General features: G+C 44.4%; 1 protein-coding gene across 1 annotated transcript; it reads left to right on the forward strand.

Annotated features, from left to right (window-relative positions):
* Positions 1-292: 292 nt before the first annotated feature.
* On the forward strand, positions 293-26,528 carry mrtfba (myocardin related transcription factor Ba; the record flags this gene model as incomplete). The annotated part of the gene is made up of 15 exons (XM_080021544.1): positions 293-455; positions 12,163-12,228; positions 12,567-12,622; positions 13,076-13,151; positions 13,424-13,585; positions 14,012-14,184; positions 14,347-14,499; positions 14,635-14,882; positions 15,440-15,611; positions 16,546-17,628; positions 17,736-17,864; positions 18,383-18,526; positions 24,112-24,249; positions 25,820-25,880; positions 26,038-26,528. 15 exons carry the CDS (start codon positions 293-295, stop codon positions 26,526-26,528), a joined length of 3,315 nt encoding a protein of 1,104 aa, XP_079877670.1.
* Between the last annotated feature and the right edge of the window lie 892 nt (positions 26,529-27,420).

Genomic DNA, 27,420 nt, shown 5'->3' on the forward strand with positions numbered 1-27,420 from the left:
ACTTCTGAAATGTTTAACGACAGCCTGCAAGATCAGTTTGAGTGTTGGGAACCTCAAGAAGTTCTCCAGTTTGTGGAATCCATACTGGGCTGTTTGCTGTGTATTATTGTACTTCAGATTTTTTTTCCAGACATGGTACAAGTACTTAATGCTCAATACAGTTAATTCTTAAAAGTATTTCTTACAGTATTGCTTGTCCTTCCTCTTCCTCACACAGGTGTTGGCTGTGAGAACATTGAGGACCAATAACTGCTTCCGCCCCTAACCCTGCAACCCCCCGTCCTGAGGCACTATGGAGCCCCAGGCTTCCCAGGTGCTGCTGGGAGCAGAGGGGGATTGTGGGATTTTTAGTCTGCTGGTACCCAGTCCCCAAAGCGAGGCGGTGACCCACGAGATGGAAGAGCTATCTCTGCAGTCCACCCAGAACCTGCCCCCGCTCAACGAGCGCAAGAACGGTAAGGGTCCTCCATACTTTCCAGCCCTCCATATGTAATATTCTCGGCCAGAGTTTTGCTAGTTTGTGTTTTTTGTTTTGTGGCGTCTGTGGTGTTGGTTTCATTCCGTTCTGGATCCATGACCATCTCTGTCCGGGTCACAATCTTGGCTCTATTGCAGCCTATAGCATTAAAGAACCTGCAAAGCAAAAATAAATGTGTTCTGATTTAAAAAAAAAAAAAGGATATAAAATTAGGTTTCAAAATCATGAAAAAATAGAGTTCCCTCTGCTCTGAAACACTAGTGTAGTGTTCGCCAAAGGCGCTGAAACCACACCCAATCACACGAAGATGGAGTAAGTTACATGTTAGATGTTAAAGTTAAATGTTCCTTTGCTTAACCCAGTACCCAGTCCTGTATATCTAGTTTTTTTTATACTGTATATCTTTATTTAAGGAATTTTGCATTATATACACACATTAATACATGAACAAACATACTCGACTCACATAGACATTACCCCATATTATACCCAGCCCTTATCCCTCCCTACCTCCCCTGGGACCAAGAGCGCACTCAAAGGAAAAGAGCAATGAAATTAGGCAGAATATCCCACATTCAAGGAGAGAGGAAAATAAATAAATAAACATACATACATGACATAAACATACATACAACAAACATAAATGAAAAGAATAAGATAGAAAATAAACGAAGAAGAATCATAGATAATAATTATAATAATAATAATAATAATAATAATAATAATAGATAATAATAGAAAATAATAATTTAAAAAAGAAAAAGGCATTGGTTATAGTAGCAATCGGCTGAATAAGAGAGACATCAGTCTGGTAGTATGGTATACCAGAGGGTCAGTCCCTTTACATATCTAATGAAAGGGGACCATACTTTAGTGAATTTGTCATAAGACCCACTCAGTGTGTGACTAATTTTCCCAAGCTGGAGCAGGGACAGCACCGCTGGTATCCATCTCTTGAAGGGGGGATGTTTGTTGGATTTCCAGTTCATGAGAATTAGTCTGCGTGCTATGAGGCTATTGCTTTTTTTTGTACATTTGTAGCATGAATTTCCACTGCTGTTACTGCGAAGGTGGCAGTGAGTGGATTGGTTCAAGGGGTTTACAACATAGCCCTGAAAGGCAGTCGAATACATAGGACCAGAAGTTGACCAGGGATGGACATGACCAGAACATGTGTCCTAATGAAACTGGGCTACTGCATCTACAGTAGGGCAGTTGGGGTTAATAGATGGGTATACAGTATTTTGGCTAGTCTGTCATTGGAGTAATGTATTCTATGGAGTAACTTGAATTGAATGAAACCGTGCCTTATACAGATTGAGGAAGTATGTATAGTGGAGGTGCAATTTGCCCGTATCCTCAGGGATTACCATTTCTAGGTCACGTTCCCAGGCTTCCCGTATTTTGGTCCTTGTTGGCAGATCAATATTTTGGATAATATTGTATGTCTTGGAGATTAAGCCCCTATCAAATGGATTCAAATGTAAAGTTTGTATGTGTGTGTGTGTGTGTGTGTGTGTGTGTGTGTGTGTGTGTGTGTGTGTGTGTGTGTGTGTGTGTGTGTGTGTGTGTGTGTGTGTGTGTGTGTGTGATATGTAATCTTTATTTGGAGGTTTGGGGTAGGTAGGGAAATGTTTGGAAGCAAAGCTGCATCTCAAAGTGTGATTTTTGGACATCGTGTTCTTTGCGTAAAAGTTCAAAAGACATGAATGATTTGTCATCAAAGAAGATTAATCCGTGTCCGTGCCAACCAACAAAATTTGGATCGATTTGTGAGGGTGTGAAGAGATGATTAAGAGACCGGGGAGAAAGGCCAGTTATCTGATTCAGGTTGAAATGTTTGCAAAATTGTATCCAGACTTTAATGGGGTTAGAGGCTATAGGATTGGAGAAAATCTTAGTTATTAGTGCATGCTGACAAGGGAGCAGATAGTAAGGAGATGGGGGAGATTGGTGCATGTGAGGTGAATTCCATTGTTGCTCAGGCAGGCCCATCTTCTTCAGAAAAAGCCGTCACCCAGTATGTTAGTTTGGAGATATTTGCTGCCCAGTAATAGAGAAGAAAATTAGGGAGGCCCAGCCCTCCTTCAGGTTAAGGTCTTTCCAAGTATATCTTCTTAATTCGGGGGGTTGTTTAGTTCCATACAAAAGTTGATATATATTTTCCTAGTTTAACAAATAATTGTTTTGGGAGCCAAATGGGTAGCGCTTGAAATAAATACAGGAATCTTGGTAATACTGTCATTTTTAGGATGTTAACACGTCCAGGTAGTGAAATCAGGAGGCACAACCACCGTTCTAAATCTGCTTTCGTACGTTCTAACATTGTATTGAAATTTGCCATTGTGAGAGTTTTAAAGGAACTAGTTATATTAACGCCTAGGTACTTGATGGATTGATGTTCAATTCTGAAACGTGATTTAGCAATATTATTTGCAGGAAAAAGGAAGCTTTTGGTTAAATTTAACTTATAGCCTGAGAGGCTCCCAAACTCCTGTAGCAGCCGTAAAGTGAGGTATGGACTGTGCTGGTTCGGCAACATAAAGAAACAGGTCATCAGCGTATAGTGAAACCTTGTGAATTGTATCCCCCCTTGTGATGCCCCTAATTCTCTCATCATTCATGATCACAATAGCAAGAGGTTCCATGGCTAAATCAAACAGAAATGGCGACAAGCAACAGCCCTGGTGGGTACCCTTATATATTGTGAAATCTAATATTAGAAATGGATTAGAATTCATATAGAATTCTAATCCATTTGCAAAAGTTTTCCCCAAATCCAAATTTCCTTAAGTCTACATGCAAGTACTCCCACTCTTATCCTATCGAATGCCTTTTCAGCGTCTAGTGGTAAGATCACCTCAGGCAGCTGGACTGGATTGGTTGAGTGTAATATATCAAGGAGTCAGCAGAATGGTTGGCCAGAATGGTTGGCGCCCTGGTATAAAACCTGTTGGTCTTGATGTATGATTGTAGGTATCACCTCGTTTAACCGGGTTGCGACAGATTTGGTGAGTATTTTGTAGTTGCAGCATAGAAGACTGTTGGGCCTGTAGGATGAGCAGTCAAGTGGGTTTTTATCCTTTTTTAACAATACTGATGTAGTTGCTTGCGTGAGGGTTGGCGGTAGACTGCCACTTTGTCTCATCATACATTGCTTTAAGAATGGGTATGAGTTTGGAAGAAAATTCCTTGTAATACACAATCTGAAACCCATCTGGTCCCGGGGCCTTTCTGCTCTGCATGGAGTGAATAGTGGCTTGTATCTCACGGGCGGTAAGTGATTTATCAGGGGAGGTCTGAGTGTCTGTAGGGCATATCTAGTGCACTAAGAAAGATTGCGTTGAACATCTATTTGTTTCTATGTCAGAAAGGTATAAGTTTTGAGTAGTATTTCTTAAATTGATTGTTAATAAGTCAAGGGTGGCATGTGGCTGTGTCTGGGTCAGTATTTATCATTGTAATTTTGGAGTTACTGGATGTTTGTCTGGGTTGATGTGTGAGTAATCTATCTGCTCTGTCTCCATGTTCATAGAATTTGTGTTTTGTTCTCAGTAGATTCTCCTCTGTCTGATGGGAGTTTATTGAATTCCATTTGTAAAAGGAGACGGTCTTTGTAGAGTTCTGATGTGGGTGATGTTGAATATTTTTTGTCCAGATCTATTATAAATGATTCCATTTCTAGGAGACGTTTATTCCGTTGTTTATTCATGTGGGCTGTGTAAGAAATTATCTGACCTCTAATATAGGCTTTGAGTGTCTCCCACGGCGTACGTCGCGATATGTCTGGACAGTCGTTTATATCAAGGAAGAGGTCTATTTGCTGATGGATACATACTTTCAACTGAGTGCATAACAGTAGCGAGGGGTCAAGCTCCCATGACCGTCAGGGCTGTACATGATCAGGAAAATGTATGTCCAATTGCACTGGAGAGCGGTCGGATATAACAATACTATGATATTGTATGATATTATCCTCCATGGATCTGTGAGACCATAGGACTGCATGAAAGAGTTATCAACAGTTCCTGCTTTGGATAATTGGCTGCCTGGCTTGGGGTTGGATCAATCCAATTGTGGATTCAGTGAACAGTTTAGGTCTCCTGTCATGATGAGCTGATGAGTGTTTATGTCTGGGATAGAGGCTATTAGTTTGATAAAAACGTTGTGGATCATCCCAGTTTGGACCAAAAATGTTTACAAGGATAATCGGAGTGTTGCATAGCCTGCCTACTAATATAATATATCGGCCATTAGGATCTTGAATTGATATTGTTTTTTCAAACTGGATTCCTTTCCTGAAGATAATTGCTACGCCCCTTGAGTTGTGGTTAATATTAGAGTGATAAACCTGCCGTATCCAGTTGTTTCTTAGTCTAGTGTGGTGATTAATCTTTAACTGTGTCTCTTGTAAAAATACGTCTGGATAAAATTATTTTAATTGAGAAAAAATGTTGTTGCGTTTGGCCGCGTTGCCCATACCCCTAATGTTCCAGGTGATGAAGCCTACAGAACCAGAGGCGCTGCGTATTTGTCTTTGTGACATCACATTATCCTGAGGTTGCAAAGGAATGTACGATTCAGCCATTGCTTACTTTTGAAAAGATACTTGGATTGTGGAAAATAGAGATGACATCTCTTAAAGGTAAAAAAGAAACAGAAAAGTGGCTCTTGGTTCCCTTCCCCAGAGGCTATCCACCCCAAAACGTTGGTTGCTCTCACACCAACTGAGCATTCCATCAAACAAGAACACTAAATACCGGACTAGATCCGAATAAGAACTGTGCATGAATCAAAACAGTGGAGGAAAATAACAATCCGCTAAAACTAATTCCTGAGATAACGACTTTAACAGCTGCTATACATTCTCTCCGTGGCTATATATAATACTAGCAATGGCCACAAGGTTGTAGTATAAGCAGGTAAACTAACATGTAAACCGAGACAGAGAAAAAACAGTGATTATATTGGCTTTTTGTTTACGCCGCTTGTTAGACTGGTACTAGTCGGCAATAAATTTTGCCTTGTGGCCCTTGTATTATTAACCGACGAGTGAAATAAACGCCGTAGAGTTAAATAAACACGGGCGTGTTCACCTTAGTTACCCGGGTCCCTTCGCAAATGAGTGATTATGCACTCTTTGCCTTCAGAGGGATTGTCGATGATCTCTGTTCTCCATTTGGGGATGTGATTTTCAATGTCGCTGGAAACAGGAGGACGAACCTGGTATTTGCGCAGTTGCTTAGTAGTTCTCTTACTTTCTTGAAAGCCTCCCACCGTTTCCTTAGTGTAGCCGTAAAGTCCGGGTAGGTGAACTGCTTGTTATTATGCTGTTATTAGTCTAGGCCCAGCGAATCCTGGAGTAGTTTAGCCACTGACCGTTCCATTCAAACATCTCCGACGTTTTCTTCCACTCCAATTAGCCGACAGTTGTCTCTGCATTTTCTAGACCCCAGATGTTCTACTTTGGCAGTTGTTTGACTTGGGAAGTTAGCGACATCAGCTGTGATTCTAGCTCTATGACCCGGTCAGAGTAGTGGTTAGCCCGCTCCTCTAGGTTGTTCGGAGAAAAATATATATTATCCTCCTCGAAGGATCACCAAGTTGTTCAGTTGTAGAAAACCTTTCTAACCTGTTTCAATCAATTACTAAACTTCTGTTGATCAATTCAAATATAACAATTACCTTTGAGGTTCTCCGCGTGTTCGTTGATGGGTTGGAGCGTCCATCAGAAAACGTAACACAAATTTAGAGTTGGTCATATTTATTGTCAGGCAGAATCAGAAAGTGCAGCAGGCTCAGTTCATGAAGTCTGAGCCCGGGCTCCAGGAGCCAAACTCAGCCAAGTCTCAGCCCAGCCCGTAGAAAACCCTGGAAGCCCTGGAAGCCCCGATCCTTCCTCCCTGGATCCTTATATAGTCTAATCTAAGCAAGTGGTCACAAAAGATATGTGGATCACAAAGAACTATGTACGTGCAAAACAGCATGAGCAACATGCACGCAATCGGAAAAGTACAGGAACAACATTTGGGTGATTGGTCACAAAGAACTGTTTCTAACCAGAGGCGCCATATTATTTTAACAAGCGCCATATTATTTCTAACAATCCCCCTTTTGACCTTATTAAACATGAGGTCAATCTAAAACAGTAATCAAAAGGTACAATACAATGACAATGCATGGCTTAATCTTTGAGACAAGCATATGCTACTAGCAGGATCAACCAGGATAGTCTAGGCCCAGCGAATCCTGGAGTAGTTTAGCCACTGACCGTTCCATTCAAACATCTCCGAAGTTTTCTTCCACTCCAATTATCCGACGGTTGTCTCTGCGTTGTCTAGACCCCAGATCTTCTGCTTTGGCAGTTGTTTGACTTGGGAAGTTAGCGACATCAGCTGTGATTCTAGCTCTATGACCCGGTCAGAGTAGTGGTTAGCCCCCTCCTCTAGGTCTCGTATCGAAGTAGCCTATAGCTTCATCTCCTGGTTAGTGCCAGCGAGAACTTCGTGAATTTCTGAGCGAACTGTGACTATTTCTCTTCAAAGCTCATCGGAGAGGCTTTCAATTTTAGTGTGAAGGTCTGTCGATTGTGTAGCAGCAGTGCTTTCTTTTTTTGTCAAAACCAGTTGCTCGGAGGCTTTGAGAGCCTACATTAAAGTGTCGATGGCCAGGTCGGGCGTGTCTTTGGGTGATCCCACCTCAGTCAAGTCCGAGGCTTTGGCTCCTTGTTTTGTCCTACCTTTTACAGCCATCTGGGCAAACGTTGATTATCATTTAAATCAAGATAGTGAGTGTAAAAAAAATGTTGATTGGTCTCTATGTAATTACATTGTACTAAAGGTGTACTTTGGGAGTCGTAAAGTTAGTTTTAAAGGCTGAAATTTAACGATATTGTTCTTTTCACGCATAGCTCAAATCACATGTGTGTTTACATGTTGCTGCTCACGAGAGCCCCTCCTGTGTATCTAGTTGCCACCTCAAAGTGCCGCTGTCTGGCTGCAGGACTCCTCGCTCTCCGGTGCCCCCTGCTTTGTCGTCCTCCGCGGGAGATCGGGGCTCCGCGGTCTGCTAGCATTCAGCTAATGCTAAAGTAACCAAACCCGGTGTGGCCAAACCAAAGGGGCAGTAATTATTCATACTGGGTGTCCGTGGAATGAGTTCTCCTCTCCCTCTGCAGTCCTATATGGGATTATTTTGGTCTTAAACTGGATGCAACAAGCAAGCCGAAGGACATAAAATAAGTCATTTGTCGTCTTTGCAAACGGGGCCCGGGACAGAGCACCAGGTCTCACCGGCCGCAGGATAAAGAGCAGAGAAATTAAATAAAATTATCAAATTGTGTAATCATCCCATAGAAAGGAGCTCCTTTCTCCGTCCCTCCAACCCCCGGGTTAAAGGTGTGTATGAGTGCGCTCTGCACCGCCACGTTGTTCCTCCAATATTTGAACCAAACTGAAACAAACCCAAGGAAGAAAGAAAGAGAGAGAGCCTGTTTCAAAATGACCTGGAAGCGGGGTTTACGTTGATTTATTTATTATTTATACGGGGAGAAAAGCAGCAGGCACAGTTAAAGCGGCAACATGGAATACCACTTTCTTTTCGCGCACGCTATGAGTTGTGCTTTACAGGTCATTAAATTAGCAAAATAAAAGGACAAAAACCACCCCAAAAAATTGCCCAAAAAGAACAACTGTCAATGGACTCAGCTAGGCTGTTTTATTTCTTGCAAAAAACATGCAGGTGTAATTAACTGACGTTCTTGGTTGGGATAAATTATTTTTATTTTGTGCCATGTAGTGGCATTCTTCTTTTTAGTAAACCGTAATTATATATAGCCTTAAGAAGACTGAATTAATGTCAAGAAAGTACTATTTACATTCAAGATTAATTTAAGATTTGTACATTTAAATTTCTTTATTTTTAGGTTTCTAAAATAAGTTATTATTGTGAAGTCAGTTTTCTGTTGATTTACAAAGTGCCATAAAATAATTGTGTTCCCCAAAATGGATGAATAATCGCATTAAATAATAGTGATCCCAATATTGAGCAAAATAATCGTGATTATCATTTTAGCAATAATCCTGCAGACCTAACTTTAGGTGTATTCTACTACTGTACTCTTTTGAAGATCAATTTTAGATTAATATTTACTTAAAAAAAACTTTGCTTTGTTTTTACCTCCACCATATTTTTTGTTCATTGGAAGTTAACCGGACTGATGGGCATCCAAATTTTTTAAATTGATAAAAGATTATTTTTAAAGAATTGAGAGAATAGCTTGAGCCCAATTAAACTATGTACTGCACTACAGCATGACGGCATAGGAACATCTGCTCTGGGGCTTGGTTTTTAACAGTGTAAAACCCATGGCAGTGGAAGACAAATTTCCGATTGGTGTGCTGAAATAGTACTTGGGTTCCACAGCTTTCAGACAGTTTTTTACAGGTTTTTAATCCCATTGACTCCTTAATCAAAGAATCCACACATTGCTCTTATGTGTGGATTGAGACAAACATGCATATGCACACGTACTCTCATATCAATTCTATTCCATGCAAGAAAATGACCCCCCCGTCTTGGCACTGCACACCTCTCCGACCGAGATTCTGATCGATGAGTGTGTGATTACAGCCGGCTTTGGGAGCAGGTCCGAAGCTCCCCCTGAGCTGGATTATGAATTTTTCCAATTTTTTTTTCTCAAACTCTGACTATCCATTCCCAGATATATCGATCACCCTTCCTTGCAGATTTAGGCAGCTCATTCGGAGTGTTTTACCAAGCCAGTGACGTCATGAACCACAGGCTCTTAAAATTTTGCACCGACACACACGGGCCATACCGCTGTGCACACATAAACAGAGTGGAAGTTTACAGTCTGTTTGACAGTGGATAGCCTGTCTGGAATGACAACAGTAGTAGCTTCTCCGGCTGCCACATGCTGAACAGACACAGATACCTCACATTTTCCAACCACCCCCCTTGCTCCGCTGGCCTTTGCCAGACGCCGCATGACTCGTCGTATTGAGGTTTAAACGCACCGGTGTTTATCTGGCCACCGCTTTGACGGACTCAGTGGTCTTGGCCCTCCCCCAAGCCCCGTTGTCCAGGGCAGGAGAGACTGCGCCCATGGGACAGTTTTGAACATGGGACAGTTTCCACGGCGCACTAAACGGCACACACGACTGGCACGGCTTCCAGTTATTATTGGTAACACATTCTAGTCGGAGAATCAGGAAATAGGCCAGGGCGGAGACGAGAGGAGGGCCACACGTGTTCATAATAATAATCGGAACGTTTCGTCCACTTCCACATATGCCCACACTCGCACAGGAGAGCTTACTTAAACCATTGTGAGGCCGCCGTGTGTTCCCACTGGTGTGAGAATCTCACGCGTGGGTCTTTCTAGGAAGTGCATTTTCAATTTTCAAATGGCTTTATCCGTCCTGTGAGTCATAAGGTGCTTGACCTGGCTGGCCTCACAAATTTTAGGTTTGTAAAACACAAATATGGTCATGCAGTCTTATCTATATCATGCTGTATTATGTAATTTAATTAAAGATAATCAGAGGTAATTGTGAGCAATTGAATTACCATTGCACTTTATGGAAAAACTGCACTTAGGACTACAGATCTAATACTGATGTACGAATGCTTTACACACACACACACACGCGCGCACACACACACACATTACGCTACAGATTCACATTTTCCAAAGTTGTTTTTTTGTTGTTTCTGTTTTATTTCATTTAAATGTGACTTATTAACACCTATTATTATTATTATTATTATTATTATTATTATCATTATTATTATTATTATTATTATTGTTATAAGCTTTGATTTGCAGCACGTTGGAAAAGAGCTCTTCAGATGTGTGGTGTTTTGTTTAGTTTAGTTTTTTCCCCCGAGGAACATGAATGCAGCGCCACCGCTCCGTCCTGCTCTGATTTGTAGCCTCCCTCCACCTCGGGGGTTAACAAAAAAAAAATATACCCATTCCAAACTGGTTGAGTGAGAGAGGCGGAGAGAGAGAGAGAGAGAGAGAAAAGTGAAAGTAAAGCATGAAGGGGGTAGAACAGCAACAGGCAGGTCAAGATGGGGGAGAGGGAGGTATCACTGTGGACGCCGTGTAGACTGGCTCCTTGAGGACTGACTGAACCGAAAGGAAGGCTAAATGGCAGCCGGGGATTTTTAAAGAGTCAACGTCCGCGACTCTTCCAGGTTGCCTGGAACCTTCCTCATAAGTCGAGTCCTGTGCCGAGGCGATGGCCTGGCTGGAGGTAGAGACGTTCACCGACTTTAACAGCAGGTTCACGACAGGTCAGAACTTCTTTTTTTTTCTCAATGGCACTCTCATTATGCCGGCGACCAAGGTCAGAAGCCGTCTTGATGGTGCTTAGCAACCTCAAGTTTATTTTTCGTATATTGCAATGTATAGCTGCGTGGTGGGATTTTAGTATTTTAGGTTTTCTGGTCTTGCAGATTCCTTTTTTTTTCTCTCAACATGTGGATCAGAGAGTGTACCCAGAATTTGTTGTTAATATCATGTTCTACAAGTCTAGATGTTGTTGTATTTTTATTTATTTCTTTTCATTGTGAATGTGTAGGATTGTACCACTGATCTATGTGTAGGGGAAAATATTCCCCCGAAGCATACAATAATCGTACAAAATCTGGTACCGGCACGCAAGCATGTTTCTTTATTTCAGTATTAGTTTACATTGGGAGCGAAATCGATAACCTAACGGGAAATGTCCAAAGTTGCCTGTATACTACCGACAAAGAGTGTGTGTGTGTGTGTGTGTGTGTCTGTGTGTGTGTGTGTGTGTGTGTGTGTGTGTGTGTGTGTGTGTGTGTGTGTGTGTGTGTGTGTGTGTGTGTGTGTGTGTGTGTGTGGGTGTGTGTGGGTGTAAAGTCGGCGCGTCCTATAAGCGACTCCACTTTGCATCTTCATGCCTCTCACTTACCATATTGAATGAAACATAAAAAAGCACTGTGCATAATGGGGGGGGGATCATGTTCTCCGCCCACAGAGTGCCAGTTTGGGGCTTTTAAAATGTGGTCACCCTTAGTATTGTGGCAGTATTGCTAATAAAAGTGTCAAACAGTAGTAACGGTAGTGAAAAAAAGTGCCATACGGTAATAAAAGCAGTGTAAAAAGGGGCATTAGAGTTCTAAAAGAAACATTAAAGAAGGTCTAAATTCCTTCACACACACACACACACACACACACACACACACCTGAAAGCACACAATTCACAGCGAGCGAGTGAGCATGTTGGTGACTATGCCCACATCCCCCGTGGGATCTTTGTGCCCGTTCTTATCTGCTTGCGTCTATACAATATATAATATATGTAAGCGCTGAAAACAAGTATAATATTATTGTCGTTTTAATTGAGTTGAAAACCGGGACATTTTGTGTTTTACAGATTTGTCAGAACTCAGAGCACCCTGGAGAGACTGTTTTTAATTTTGAAAAAAAGTAATAATAATAAATTGCGGTACGAGGTGTTATGTCAAGCAAATCTAATGCAAGGGGGATTTTGATGATGCCACCCCACCAAAAAAGAGTTCCTTGCCTTTCTTCTCTTTTTCCTTCACTCCTCTGTATTAAAAAATGTCCACTTTTTCACTTTTCTATGCCTAAACTCCTATTTTCCACCCTCTCGTCTTCCCAGTGCTACAGCTGAGGCTACAGCAGAGGCGCACCAGGGAGCAGCTGGTGGACCAGGGCATCATGCCGCGTGAGTACCTTCCGTGCACGAACAAGGAAACAGCGCCTGCTTATTCAAAGAAAGTGCTCCCAAGAATTGAAATAGAATACTGCTAGCTCTTTTCAAGGACGTAATTACAGCAGTTGAAACGTAATACTTCAATGCCGGCCTCATTATTCTCAATTTTCAAACACCAAACACCCCACACCCGATCATTAAGGCTCCTTCATCGTGGCACCCACTAACAGAACAGTTTCGGTGGTAACACTGGGATAGGACGGATATATGAAACATGAATCAGCAATGTATTGTGTTTGGTTGCCTGTTTGGTGACGCTGTTACTTAGTGTGTGTTTCTTTCTGCGATAGCTTTGAAGAGTCCGGCAGCGTTTCATGGGCAGATTCGCAGCTTGGAGAGGGCCAGGGTAAGGCGTCGAAATGAGACAGAAAAAGAGTTTCAGAAGACCTCACACATTTTTTAAGTCTTTTTTTCATCGCAGTAGGACTCTATGGGATTTAGTAAAGACTGTCATCACAGGGGATCGTACATTTTTAGATTTCTTGACCACTTACTAGCCGCATTTTGTATTTGTTCATTCAGTTAAAGAAATGGTGCTTCAGCCTTTTCAAATGGAGTTTGAGTTTCTGGCCATCTCAGATAATCTTAAACGGACCGCCTTTAAGACAAGAGATTTCCTTATGAATAACTTAAGATCTTGAAAATTTGGGTCCCCAAAATCTTAGTGAAAGTCCTTTGGTGTGTAGTAGCATAAGGTGTTGAATAAAAAGCTTTAACCAATAAAGCCTGTGACCTCTCCTCTTATCAGTTTCCATACATCGACCACTGAAGTTGATCTGATTTGTCGTGCTGTTCTCAGACTGAAAACTTCCTCAAACACAAGATCCGTAGTCGTCCGGAGAGGGCGGAGCTGGTCAGGATGCACATCCTCCAAGGTAATATTCCACAAGGTGCATTAATGCTAGCCTGTTGTTTGTGTAGCTACAGAAACCACACTGATAATAAACAATATTTACAGTATAATATAATACCAATATTACTCTATATTAAGGCAAATATCGCACTAGGTTGTTACTCAGAATATCCAACAAACTATACAAAAACTCACCTTAGAAATCGATGGGGTATTAACTTTTGGAATATTCTTCAGATTTCTTCTTTTTTTTTTCCAAACTAGATGCACTGTGTTTGTCTCTTCCCCCTGTAGAGACAGGGGCAGAGCCCTCCCTCCAGGCCACCCAGATGAGGCTGAAGAGGGCCCGGCTCGCCGACAACCTGAACGAGAAGATCGCCCAGCGGCCGGGCCCCATGGAGCTGGTGGAGAAGAACATCCTCCCCGTCGACTCCAGCCTCAAAGAGGCCATCATCGGTGAGTTGGTGTAGAATATAGAAGAAATGTAAGTTTGCATTTGTGGGTTGCCCTGTCTTTAGTTCGGTTCATTCGGACAGTTTGGAGCAATAATATTGGAATGGGTATTTCCTTAACAATGTGAATTCACTGAAAATGTACTGATAATGCATTTACTACATTCCATAAGAGTTCAGCTTGTTTTCGTCAGTTATTTGATATTCATGGTTTGCTATACAAATGTGTCCGTTACTATACAAATGATGTACATCACATTGCAGTATAAGAGGCATTAGAATATAGAAAAAATACTTTTTTTAGGCAGCTATGTGGAATAGTAGCTTCACATGACTTAAACTTTGAATACTATGACATCAATAAAATCTACAGAAGCACCCCGCACAAGTCGTGATATTCCACCGTGTTGTCTTCCGGGTCCTCCACCAGTGGGCCAGGTCAATTACCCCAAAGTGTTGGACGAAGACAGCAACGACGCCATGTCTCCAGAGCAGCCGGCCAGCCAGGAATCCCAAAGCTCGGCCCCCTCGCCCGGAGAGAGCAGGGCACCAGATACCCCCTCTCCGGCTCCGGCAACATCCCCTGTACCCATCCCCGTGCAGGTAGGACACAGAGTTATTCTGTCGGCATTACAAATGTGGATGCTACCTGTACTGCACACAGCAATGTGTAATTGATTCAATGTTAATTGATAATGTCCTACAACTAATTCAACCAGTGCTAGCCTGAAAATGACTGTGTTGATGTCTCCAACCCCCACCCAGCTCCTCCCACTTATGTCCCAGACGGCTGCGGACTTCCTGAAAGCGCTCTCCACCAATGCGCAGCCAGCTAGCCGCCCCGCTCCTCCTGCTCCCGCCCCTGCCCAGCTGGTCCCCACAGCCGCTCCCCCGAGATCGGGCCCTACGTTGGTTAAAGTGAGGACCACGGGATTACTCACTTTCACCAATGATCATGTTCTCATGACTAAAACGATCAAATAAGTTCTTTATTTTAACCCATTAGATCACAAGTTTAGCAAGCTCTGCCGCTCTTTGCCCTCCCCACCGCAGCAAAGCCAGCCCAAGCAGCCGTCCGAAAAGAGTCGCAGTAAGAAGGGGAAGGAGCTCAAGTCCCGGGTGAAGAAGCTCAAGTACCATCAGTACGTGCCCCCAGACCAGAAACTGGAAGCCAGCGAGGCTCCCATGGACTCCTCCTACGCCCGGCTGCTGCAGCAACAGCAGCTGTTCCTGCAGTTGCAGATCATCAGCCAGCAACAGCAGCACTACAACTACCAGACCATCCTGCCCGCACCGCTCAAGTAGGTTTAAAATGCTCAACTCCCTGATCATCTTGTGAGTACTAAATAGGATTAAAAAAAAAAAAAACTACAACTCCCAGACCCTACCCTACCCTACCACTACCACTCATGTAGGATTCAAAACTACAACTTTCAAGGTATGCTATGTCTACAGGGTGGCTAAACTGGCTGAACCACCACTACTAGACCATGGTGCCCAGCACACAACTGTAACTGAGCTGACTTAAAACTGTGAAGTTCTTCACACTTATCATAAAAGGATCTGAAAATCCGGCCAAATTGACAGCCGCTGGTCTCATGCGGTTAATGACCAACAAACGCACCCTCGACTCCATTGGAACCAGCTCTCTTTAATCCTCCCTCCTCCCGTTTCTACTCTCAACAGTTCTCATCCCTCTCTTGCACACCTTCAAGCTGCACCCCTCTCTTTCATTCCTCCTCTCTCTCTCTTTATCTGGAAGATGATGACCCCATATGTAAACCATTGCTTTCTCTCTCTCTCTCTCTCTCTCTCTCTCTCTCTCTCTCTCTACCCCTCTCTCTCTCGGTCTCCATAGGCCAGTGGCGGAGGGTCAGAGCAGCGGCGGCCTTCCGACCTCTATCGTGGTGTCCCTTCCCACTGCCCCTCCGCCTCCTCCTCCCCCCCAGGCCTCACCCTCGTCTCGGCCCATCAACTCCCTGTCCAACCGCAAGCCCGGCGTCCTGCCAACCAACCTGGAGGAGATGAAGGTATTGAGATGTGGATAGATTGTAACGGATCGTAATTAGATGCTTCACAAAGCCACGGTTTTCACGTTGTTGTGGTCAGATTTTAAAATGGAAATCTATAAGATTGTCCATGTTGGGTGGATTACACTACACAAGTCCCAGAATTCCCTTTGGATCTGCCACTCAAAATCTGTATATTATTTTATTTTATTTTTTCCTTTTCTTCGCTCTTAGGCAGTCACTTTCTTTCGAAGGTATGCCTTGCTTGGTGGGGTTATGATTTTTTCCAAATGTTTTTGTGAATACATTGAATGGCGGTTTCATATAAAGTCTCAGCTAAGCAATGTAAATAAGGGATAAAAATCGAATGGGATTTTGATATGGATTACCACTTTAAGTAGAATACAAATAAAGGCAGGGGGTGGGGTTGCTGAGATGATTCTTGGTGAAAGGAGTTGCCATGGAAACTGCTAAAATTGTCAGTGATCAGAAGGCATATTTAATCAATTGGATCTTTTGTCGGTGGAGTCCATCTGTTTTGTAGCTGTGGATTTGTGCATGTTCAGTTCTATCAACACCATTATTAGGTTTATGACGATATGCGCTTTTTAAAATGATCGTTTTTTATTCATGCATCTGATTTCATGCTGTAAATCTCACATTTAACACCACCACCTGATGACGACTGTCTTTGAACCCTGAAATGGGTCCTGCAGCAACCCAACAGGAGAGTTCTTTTTTTTTGTTGTTGTTTTTTATTAATTTTTGCATTTATTACGGAGTGCAGTGAAGAATGTTACGGACTGCCAGAAAAATATCTCCTTGAATTTTATGCCGTAGTTGCTATATCGCGTCACTACAGTTTTAGTGGATTACTTACTTTTGGTTTCCTGGACCAAGCCAGTCTGAGGATTCAAGCCTCACTTCCCTGACTGATGTCTGTCTGTCATTCCAGGTGGCTGAGTTGAAGTTGGAACTGAAACTGCGCGGTCTCCCCGTGTCGGGAACAAAGACAGATCTGATAGAGCGGCTGAAACCCTTCCAGGACAGCTCCCCCACCTTCGCTCCTTCGCCCGCATTGGCCTCCGTCTCTGCCCCCTCCGCCCTCTCCTCCGTCCCCATGGACGTCACCAACGTCACACCTGCCATACTCCTACCTCCCCAGAAGGGGGCCCAAGAGTACATGGGCTCAACCCCTCCTGTCTCTCCCATCTGCAACACACCCTGCATGCTCCAGCGGGATGTCGGGATGTCTGAAGCCCCCTCGCACCCGCAGGTGGTGAGCCCCAGACGGGCGGGCACGGGGTCGTCTCCCCTCAGGCCAGTCCCAGAGGAGAAGGACAGGAGGCTCCACGAGAAGGAGCGTCAGATTGAGGAGCTGATGAGGAAGCTGGAGCAGGAGCAGAGGTTGGTGGAGGAGCTGAAGATGCAGCTGGAGGTGGAGAAGAGAGGCCAAGGGGCGTCAACCACAGACCCCACCTCCATGAACTGCAGCCTTAGCTCCGCGCTGACGGCCATCAACTCTGCACCCAAAGTGCTGAACGCCAATCTGGTCAAAATCGAGGGCAGGGTCCATTCCAATTGTACGACCAACAACCCCCTCCTGGGCCCCCATGCTCTCGCAAACCAACTGCCCGCAGTGGTGAAGCTGGAAGATGTGACTGTGCAGTCCACCAAGCACATCCAGCCACAGATCCAGGCCCAAGTGATCCCCCAGGTCCAGCTGCTGTCCCAGATCCAGGCCCAGTCACAGCAACAAGGAGTGTCCAGCCCAAAGATGGTCTCTCAGAGCCAAGTGGTGTCCCAGGCCCTGATGAGTCCCAAACCCCAGGAACAGCCCCAGCAACAGCCCCAACAGACACCCCCGGGCCTGCAGCAGTTCTTCATCAGACACCAGGGCGGGGTGTCCCAGGTGCTGGGGCAGCCCCAGACTCTGCTGACCGCCACTAGCCAGTCCGGAACACAGATCCTGCTCCCTGTCTCGCTGCCCAGTAGCGCTACCACCATCCAGTTGCCCACCACCTCCATGAGCCTGCAGGTCGGTTATGAGACACACCTTGCAGTGCGCTGTTTAATTTTCATGTATTTGTATTTTAACACTTCATCAACTGGGTCTAAGAGCTCCTCCTTTTCACTTAATTTCAGCCCATACTACAGGCCACGGTGTCAAATCCAAGCTCAGGCCTAATACAGGCCTCAGTCACCCAGCTGCAGAACTCTAAGATGGAGATGCCACTGAGCCAGCAGCTGGCCAGCCAGAGCTCCATGCTTCAGGTTGGTGACAAATTCACAACACCAGCTGGTATTTTTCACCTCTAAACTCTCTCTCTCCGCGGTTCAAATAACACTGAATAAGTCTGAGAACCCGGCTCATCGTTAAACCTTATTTTGCCTCCCATTGTCTATTGTGTGTAAAATACCATGCTAGCATACTACTTTATACATCAAGTTAGTATGTGAATGTTTTTAGTATGTCCGGAACCATGTGCATAGAATAGTATGTGAAAAGTACCAGAATGACATACTTCATCTGGCTAAATATTAAATATTGTGTCGCAGTATGCAAACACTGCTGACCATGCAGTCAAGCATGGAACAGTGTTTGTTTTGAAACTGTGCCGCAGCACCACAGATGAGAACTGTCCCTAAATTGCGGAAGCATATTGACTAACCCACTCGTCCCAGACCCAGCGGGGGTGTTATTTTTGTATCATACCAATGCTTTCATGCCCAAAGTAATACACGCTAGTACTAATTTCACTGTGTTGTTGTTCTTGTGTGTGTCCTGGTAGACTCTGACAATGTGCAATAATACTTCCACTGGTCTGGGGAACCAGAATAGACCCGAAATGAATCCCCAGTGTTTCCTGAGTAAGTCCCCAGAGAATCGGGTCTCTCCACCCAACTGCACCCTCCCCAACGGAACCCTCAACAAGGTATTATAAGCAATTATTTGGACCAGTGGTCTTAAACCACAGTCTAAAATAAAAACACGCAGGAACCGTATGCATCATAACTGAGTATATAAATAGGTTAATAAGGCATTGTAAATATGTTATTAAAGGCCAGGCTTAAAATGCAACATATTTCTATTTAAAAAAAAAAAGTAAAGATGGTCTCTGCTCTGTCCCCTGATCTAGACACTTTGAAAATACTCTACACAGGTCAACATTTATTTTAGTTTTCTTGTGTATTTCAAGCCAAATATTTTGTTATTGTATTTTAGGGACACACAGATACTGGTATCATGTCCAGTACCTTACTCTTAGACCCACTTAGACACACTTAGACCCAATACCAGCCTAACACTGTAGTTGCATATTACCCGTCTTTGGTTCAAACAAAGCAGTGCCTTTTTTTATTATTATTTTATTATTTATTTATTTATTTGTTTGTTTGTTTATTTGTTTATGTATATATACGTATATATATACGTGTATATATATAGTTTGTTTGTTTGTTTTTTGGGGGGGGGGGTTTCTACCTCTGCTGTCAGCATGCTGGGCATACAACGCAGAGTATTTGTATGCTATTGCATCTAGGACAGAGTTAGTCTACAACTAGTTAGTCTGGCACGGACTGCAGGCCCGGAGCCAGGTCCCGCGCCGACAGAACCGGCACCCCGCCCAAACCGCCCCCAAGCCCATCCACGGCCACGCAAGGGTGAGGCCCACCCCACCAGAGCCGAGTAGACGCTCCATCCATCCGCGAGCCCAGAGCGTCCATAGCTGAGTGTGCTCAGTGCAGGGCACCTGGATGTCAGCCGCCGACGCCAGCAGGCCGCCAGATATGTGGGACCTCCACCACCCAGGGCACCTGCCGCAGAGAAGCCGCGCAGCGGGAGCAAAGGCCGACAGCCGCACCCCGCCCCCCAACCCACGGCCACAACAGCAAGAGGCCTCCCAGGGGCCCCGGAAGGCACCCGGCAGCACTCTCCACAGCCAGGCAGCCACCAGGCGCAAACCGCCAGGACTCAAAACCAGCCAGCAGGGGCCCACCCGGCCTTCCCCCAGCCAACCACACCCCACATCAACCTACCAGCGCCCCGCAACCCCGGAAAACCACAGTGCTCAATGTATGCTGTTAGCAATTTTCCATTAAAATTGCGGGGTGTGGGGGTGGGGGTGCGAGTCCTCCAAGCGAGCGGAACCCGAATCACTTGCATCCCTTTGCCCCGCAGATCCTGGTCTGGTGGAGTGTTGTTTGGAGTACGATTTGTGTGCGAGTTTATTTGTTTTAAGCTAAATTGAGTGGTATTAAAATTTCAGGACGGACAAGAAGCACGTCGGGGGAGGAGTGTGATGGGCAAGATTGCAGGTGCCCGCCACATCCCCACCAACATAGCTCGCAGCCCACCCGTCTCGCACACCCTAGGCCTTATTGTGTGGTGTATGTGCTGAGTTTTGGCATTGGGAGAGATAGGAGAAGCGCAACCAGATCAACGCAGGGGTTCAGCAGGCCGGGCAGCAGACACACAGACCCCTCCCCGGACCCAACCATGCCCCGCCACGCCCACCTCCCGTACACGGAGGCACCCAAGCCACAGCGGCCAGCCACGGTGCAGAGTGACCCCGAGCACTTCCGCCATGCCGGGCTGTTGTGCATGCGGACCACAGAACAGAGGGCAGCAGGCGGCCCCGCCACCCACAGCCCGGCCCCCCCAGTGACGAACACCCTGCGTACCGAGAGCTTCAGAGAACAGATACCCAGGCAGCCTGGTACGACGACAGGAGTACGCCCCCCACCGAAGGAGACCACATGGGGAGCCCGCGCCGAGCACACCCGGCCAAGCTCAGGGTCACAGAACCAGACGGAACGTCTAACCAGCTCCCGCACGACGGGCCCACCCCCCCACAGGACGCAGAAGGACACACAAGCCCCCCACGGCCACAGGACTAAGCGCCACAGATATCCCCACAGCCGCAGGGCACCCACCCAACCGCAGACATACAGACGGGGAGACTGGATTGCTGTGACCCAGAAGGGTTGATAGCTTCTTGGTGATGTTGGCCCAGAATGTTTTTATAGGTGGGCAGAGTCAAATGGCATGCAAATAGTCATCTCTGGTATTAAGGGAACAATGAGAACAAATGTCTTTATCCACAAAACCCATTTTGAACATTTTGTGTTGGGTGATATGAGCTCTGTGCAGAATCTTATGTTGGATTAGTTGCATTTTGGAATTGTGGGTCATAGAAAAGGTGTTCTTGCAAATAAGCTTCCACAGGTTGATATCAGTGGAAACAGCAAGGTTTTTTTTCCCATTCCATGGTAGGTAGAGATAAAGTGTCATCTGTCATCAAAGTGTCATCATTTTTAATAAAAGCTTGTATATTGTATATTCTGGAAAAGTTGTTGTTTTCAAAATTGTGTTCCAGATGAGTAATTCCTTGTCTTTTCCAAGACCTGAAGATTATCTGTCTGTTTTTAACCAGAAAATGCGGGCTGTGCGACATTGGAGTGAATATGTTTGGAGATAGTGTGACCACTGAGTGAGGAATCACCAACAGGCTGACAGAGTTGTTGCAATGAATGGGTTTTTCAAGCAGTTATGTTTCCTTGTTGATTCAGTAAGGAATGGGAGATCAGATACTGATAAATCCCGACATTCTGTTTGTTCAATGTCTCTCCATCCATGGTCCAATTGTTGCCAAATTCAATTGAAGATGGTTTAGTAAATAGTAGTATCTGAAGTTTGGGGTTGCTAGGCCTCCAATCAATTAGGCTTATGGGTCCAGAACTGGAGGTGAGGGTCCTTATTGGGTTTGAGCAAAACCAAAATGAGAGCAGTATTCATGTGCGCAGGCATGGTGGAGGTTGACTTAATCTCTGTATCCATTCTGATGAATAATGGGGATATAAGTGGCCAGAAGTGTTTTCAGAAATCTACTGGGTAGTCATCTGATGCAGTTGGTTTATTGTTGGGCACAGAGAAGAGAGTTTTCCTGAGTTCTTCTAGAGTAAGTGGTTGATCTAATGTGATAGCCTGCTCTGTGGATAGTTTAGGGAGGTCGATATCATCCAGGAATGAGTTAATGTTTAATATATTTGATTCATTAGTGAGTAATGCATGAGTGATATAGCTTATTATAAAAGGCTCTGAATATTTTGTTGATGTCTTGTATGTTATCCTACGCTGTGGATCTTTGATGGCTGTAATAAGTGTATTTATTTTTTCTATCGCGTTTCAATTGATTGGCAGGAAATTTGCCTGTTTTGTCATTGAATTCAAAATAATTCACCTCATTGCATGAGGAATTTTTCCTTTTGATGGATGATATTAACAAGTTGAGATGTAGTTGTCCAGATCTCAATTCGGATTTGCTTAGTGGGTGAGTGGCCTTGTTGGGAGTGCAAGTCTTTTAATCATTTTTCTAGTTTATTTTGGCATTCTTGTCCTTTCTTTTTCTTGTGAGTGGAGAATTAATTAATTCTACCTCTCAGAGCTGCCATTGCCGTTTCCCAGAGTAAGGATGGTGATATTTCTGGAGAGTCATTCAGTTCAATGAAGGAAGTCCATTTTCTGGAAAATAAATGGTTGAATTCTTTATCCGTCAAAAGTGAGGTGTTAAACCACCACCTGCCGGGAGGGTTCTGGTTGGTTTCATTTATGAGGTTGAAACTTATCGGCCCGGATCGGCGATTACGATAGGGTGGATTTCAGGATAATTGATTTCGGACATTACAAAGTTACTTGAGAAGCTTTTGTGGGGTGGTGAGTAATATGTGTATTCTCTATTATGTGGATTATTTGATTGCCAACAATCGCCAAGAGCGAGATCACTCATATATTGTTTTATAGTGTCAGACGAACACCAGGGCTTGTGATTATCTCTGGTTTGTGAACAGTCTAAATTTGGATCAAGTACTGTGTTGAAGTCCCCTCCCAGTATAATAATTGAGTCAGAAAAATAAAATTTTGAAAATATATTGTGAAAGAAATTTGGGTCATCCTCATTGGGGCCGTAAATATTAGCTGTGGTTGATTTAATGTTTCCTAACATTGTGTTAATCATTATGTAACGCCCTTCTGTGTCTGATATATCGTGGTTTTATTCTGATATGTGATACTTTTATTGATCAATATAGAAACACCTTTTTTTTTAGTTGTATGATGCAAAAAACATCTGATTAACCCATTTAGCTTTGAGTTTGGGGTGCTCGGATGAGTTTCTTGCAGTAGACAGAAGCTGGGGTTCATCCTGGTGAGGTGACATAGGATTTTAGCTGGTGAGCCCAAACCTCTCACATTCAAACTAACAAACTTAATGGGTGTCATTGAAGCTAGTTAGGGGGTGATGGCACAGTGCATCCAAGGCAATATCTATAATACTGTGGCCAAGATAAGTCTGGGTTTTTCTCCTTTACATTCCTTTTCACTGTCCTAGTATTGCAGGAAGTTTTTAGGGATACATATCTACACAAACAAATGACAAGTAGACAAGATAAACATAGAACAGTGACATACATATAGTGAGAGAGTGGATAAAGGGTAAGAGTGATGAGAGAAGTAGGGAGGGAGGGATTAGGAAGTTGAGATGATGAGAGTGAGCAACATTTACAATCCTGACATGGATAGGATGCAAATTTCTACATCTCACACATCAGAATTATCAGAATAACCAGGGTGTGATGGAGGAGTCTACACATCTATATATAGTTTATCGACAACCAGCGATACCGGTTTACACTTCTACCGGTTCTCCTTCAGGATGGGGTACAGCACCTTCCATTGGTCCGTGATCTCCCAGGCGGAATAGATTGTTCATACCCACCGTGGTTCCATTCAGCTCCAACCATGTTTTCTGGGGTCTCAGTGTTGTTCTCTAGGATCCCAGAAAAGATGAGATTGTCCTACATACTTACGTCTCTTGCGTCTCATACATCTCTCTCATTATTCTATTACATTTTTTTACAACCTCCATCTCTGTTGTGAGATGCTTCACGGAGGCTTTTCGATCCGCTTTGTCATTTTGCATCTCGCTGACCGTGCGGTGCAGGAAATCAAGGCTGGCTTTGATCTTGGAAATGTCTCGGAGGAGCGAACCAAACTTGTTAATCTCATACAAGACACGAATCTCTACAGCGCTGGATATAAGACCATCTGTATCAGTAGCTGAGTCTGCCTTTTTCCGCTTCGCAGGATTGTTACAGTCCTGGTCCTCTTCCATCACGTACTCGTTATAATCAATATAATCCTCAAGGTCCTCCACTTTGGATTTGCGTAGTGTTTATATATATATATATATATATATATTTTGCGATTCGCTTTGTTATTTGTCTAAATTGGAGCGGATTGTCAGTGTTTTTGTCCGTGCAGCTGGGCGCCGCCATTTTGAATCTGTACTCACCTCCGTCTTCTTGCGAGATCACAGCCTTGACCTGAATTTTTGAAAAATCTTTTAATTACTGAAAATAATGACACACAGGAAGTTTCTAAATCTGTGATCTCACTGTCTGACATTGTAACGGGAACGTCAGTGAAATCCATCGAGTTCTGATGTTGTTGTTCTTCTCTCAGTCTCCTTCTCCATCCCAGCCCACCTTCATCCTCCATCCCACCTCTCAGATGACCCAGCCTCCCAGGTGCCGGGAGCCCCCCCGCTACGAGGAGGCCGTCAAGCAGAGCCGTAACCTCCACATCAACAGTGTCATGCAGGTCAGGGACTGTCTCTCACACACACACATGCACACACGCACACACACGCACACACACACGCACACACACACACACACACACACACACACACACACACACACACACACACACACACACACACACACACACAGACTGACATTTAATGCACATCAGTGGACAATGGGGCTGGTATCAGCAGGTATTCACTATTATGATACTGATGCAATACATTTCCCACAATAACTGTGGTAGAAAATCCTCCATGATTCATCACGATATCTGTGAAACTGAAGAAGGAAAAATATAAATATATTATTATACTATTATGGTGTTATTTAAGATACAGTTTTGCACTCTTAGCAGCATTCAGTGCATACTGTATGTTGGCTATAATAAAGCAATACAATATTTATTCATAATAAATTTTAACATCATGAAGTCCATGATGCAAGACCTGTGTCTTGCCATGTCTTGACACTTTGCAGGGACTCGACTTCACTTGCTTGATTCCGAATATTGTAAAATATAGCGATACGTTATAAATTTCTTTCTCCTCTGACTTCAGTTAAGAGTTTATATTTTCAGTACATATTTTCTTTCTCCGTTTTTGTCTTCCGTCCACATGGAGGTTGAAATGCTGATGTCATGATGTCAACTTGCGCATTTGCGGATGCATCAGGAACCTACGAGCAATGGCTGTTTGTTTATGTGTGGTCAGCACTGTTCGGTTTGATTAGATGTTTACGAGTAATTAAATTTGTTCCCCGTGTCTCCGATATAAGTTTAAAAGTCTTTCCAACCATAGGTATCGTTCCCATACAGTATTGTGTATGAATATTAAGGTCATTCACTGTACTGTTTTCGCTGCTGTAAGGCCTGAATCTACCACTGCGGAGGAATAAAGTGTTACATTTGTTGTCAGATTATCTCTATTTGTCTTGTGACGTGTTGAGAATAGATGTTAACTGCATTCTATGATAACACATCTTCACTCTCGTGAACCTGTTCTGTTGCTGCTGCAGGTTTCCTGCGTATGCGTATTAAGGAAATGGAAACATTTTTAGCCTTTGGGTGTGGACGGCCAACTTTTTGAAAACGTGAAAACGCTAACGAAAACAGCATTTTTAAATGTATCCGCATTAGTGTAGACATGGCCTATACCTCACGGCCCTAAATTGTAATAAAAAAAAAAAGATTCTTGGCGTCAGAGTATTGATGCAATATTGCTGTATCTCTAGGTACAAATGCACAGACAAAAAACTCACTGCCTTGCACATACCTACTCCCACACACTCATACAAAAAATGTTGACCAAAGCGAAATCCAGGTTGAGGTGTGTGTTTCACAAATACACGGTTCACAGCGGGTTGATTATTGACCTTCTGACACAGGCATAACTTCAGTGCACACACAATAAACACCACTCCTGCACCACAGCCTTGGTAAAGCTATTTCACCCACCATTTCTGAGCTAGAATGCAGATGGGTCTATAAACCTCTGAGTCTTGGATTAAATTCATGCCCCTTGAGGAACCGTCACACTATTGGCCGCACTGCCTCACCTCTCTTTCCCGATTGGCTCGCTTCTCAGGTTCCCACAGCAACCAGCCAGCAGATGGATGACCTGTTTGATATCCTGATACAGAGCGGGGGTAAGACAGCACACACAGTCTAGGCTAACAATACTGAGCAGATGCAAAGAACCATTCAGAGAAGGAAGGCAAAACGGAAGCCAGGATTTGGGCATGGAGGGGTGCTTCTGTGACTAACCAATTCTCTTTATCTGATGTTTGTTCCCACTTTTCCCAGAAATAACCCCATTCATCCAGCAGGAGCCTCAGTCCTCCCTCGCCAAGACCCTCCCGGTGATGGCCAACATCACCACCCTGCCGGTCAGCACCGCTCTCTCCAGACCCCCCCCGCAGATCCAGGTGGCCCTGCCGCCCGGCCTGAGCCCAGTGTCCGACCCCAGCCTCTCCTCACTGGCCTCAGACAACCAGCTGGAGGCCTTTCTGGAGGGCACCCTGGGCGGCACCTCCCCGGTGTCGGACCCCCGCACCCTGGGCCTGATGGAGGAGCTACAGGCCCAGCTGATGGAGCAGCAGCCTTACTCACCCATGGACACCTCGGAGCTGTCCTTTTGCGACTCCTCCTCTCCCCCCTCCTCGCTCAATATTGGCCTGGACAACATGGAGTGGCTGGACCTCACCATGCCGCCGGGCCCTGGCGGGGGGCTCACGCCACTGGGAATCCCCTCCGACTTCCTGGATACGCCTGACCTGCAACTGCATTGGGATTAAGCTAGGGACGGTCGAACTGACGGATGGACGGATGGATGGTTGGATGTCAAGAAGAGTTTGGTGGCGTGTCAGTTTCAAGAGCAGCTAAAATGTAGCCACGGATGGGTGAGGAAACGCAGAAAAAATATGGAAAAAGAGAGGAAACAGGTCACGGGCAACCAAGAAACAAGTTGAGCTGGAACAAAGACTTACCGCAATAGAAAATGAGGACCTAAAAGAAGACACGGTGGGGTGAGGAAATTGTCTTAGTTGATGACCTTCACTTGTTCCCACAGCGCTCGCAACAGGACGTCTACAGCACATCATCCCTCACAGTGCAGGCAGTGCAGAGTGCACCTCCTTGAAATTTCTCTTTGAATGGTGAAGTACTGATCTATCTATCGAAGCAAAAACTTTGACAGCTTTTATCAGAAGTCATCACTGTGGCAATCATCGTTTTATTATAAACATTGTCATGTCAAAGTTATTGAAATCGACCACAATCACAGCTATGGTCTAAAAGGGCTTTATAGGGCCATATGTATAGGAAGTAACTATAGATGACCCCTCATAACCCCAGTGGTTGATGTTGATGACACTAGAAACAATGTCTCAAAAAACTGCTGGTGGCACCTGATTGGCTGATGATATTTGGGCCAGTGCATGGGCCGGGATTGAAAAGATGTCATGGTTTCAAGTGAACCGCTATAGAGATCAACAGATCAAGCCTTGGGTGCAGACTGCACTGACCCTACTGTATAAACTGCATATATAAAACTTAAAACTGTCATCAAGGATAGATAGAATATTGTTTGGTGTTCAGAGGGGATGGAGATAACACTGAAAACGACGCACCAGACTTCAAGTACAAACCCGACTGTTACTGTGTCGGCACGGTAACAGAGCCCATATG

The sequence above is a fragment of the Zeus faber genome (genome assembly GCF_960531495.2).
Source record: "Zeus faber genome assembly, chromosome: 20".
NCBI classification, from domain to species: Eukaryota; Metazoa; Chordata; class Actinopteri; order Zeiformes; family Zeidae; genus Zeus; species Zeus faber.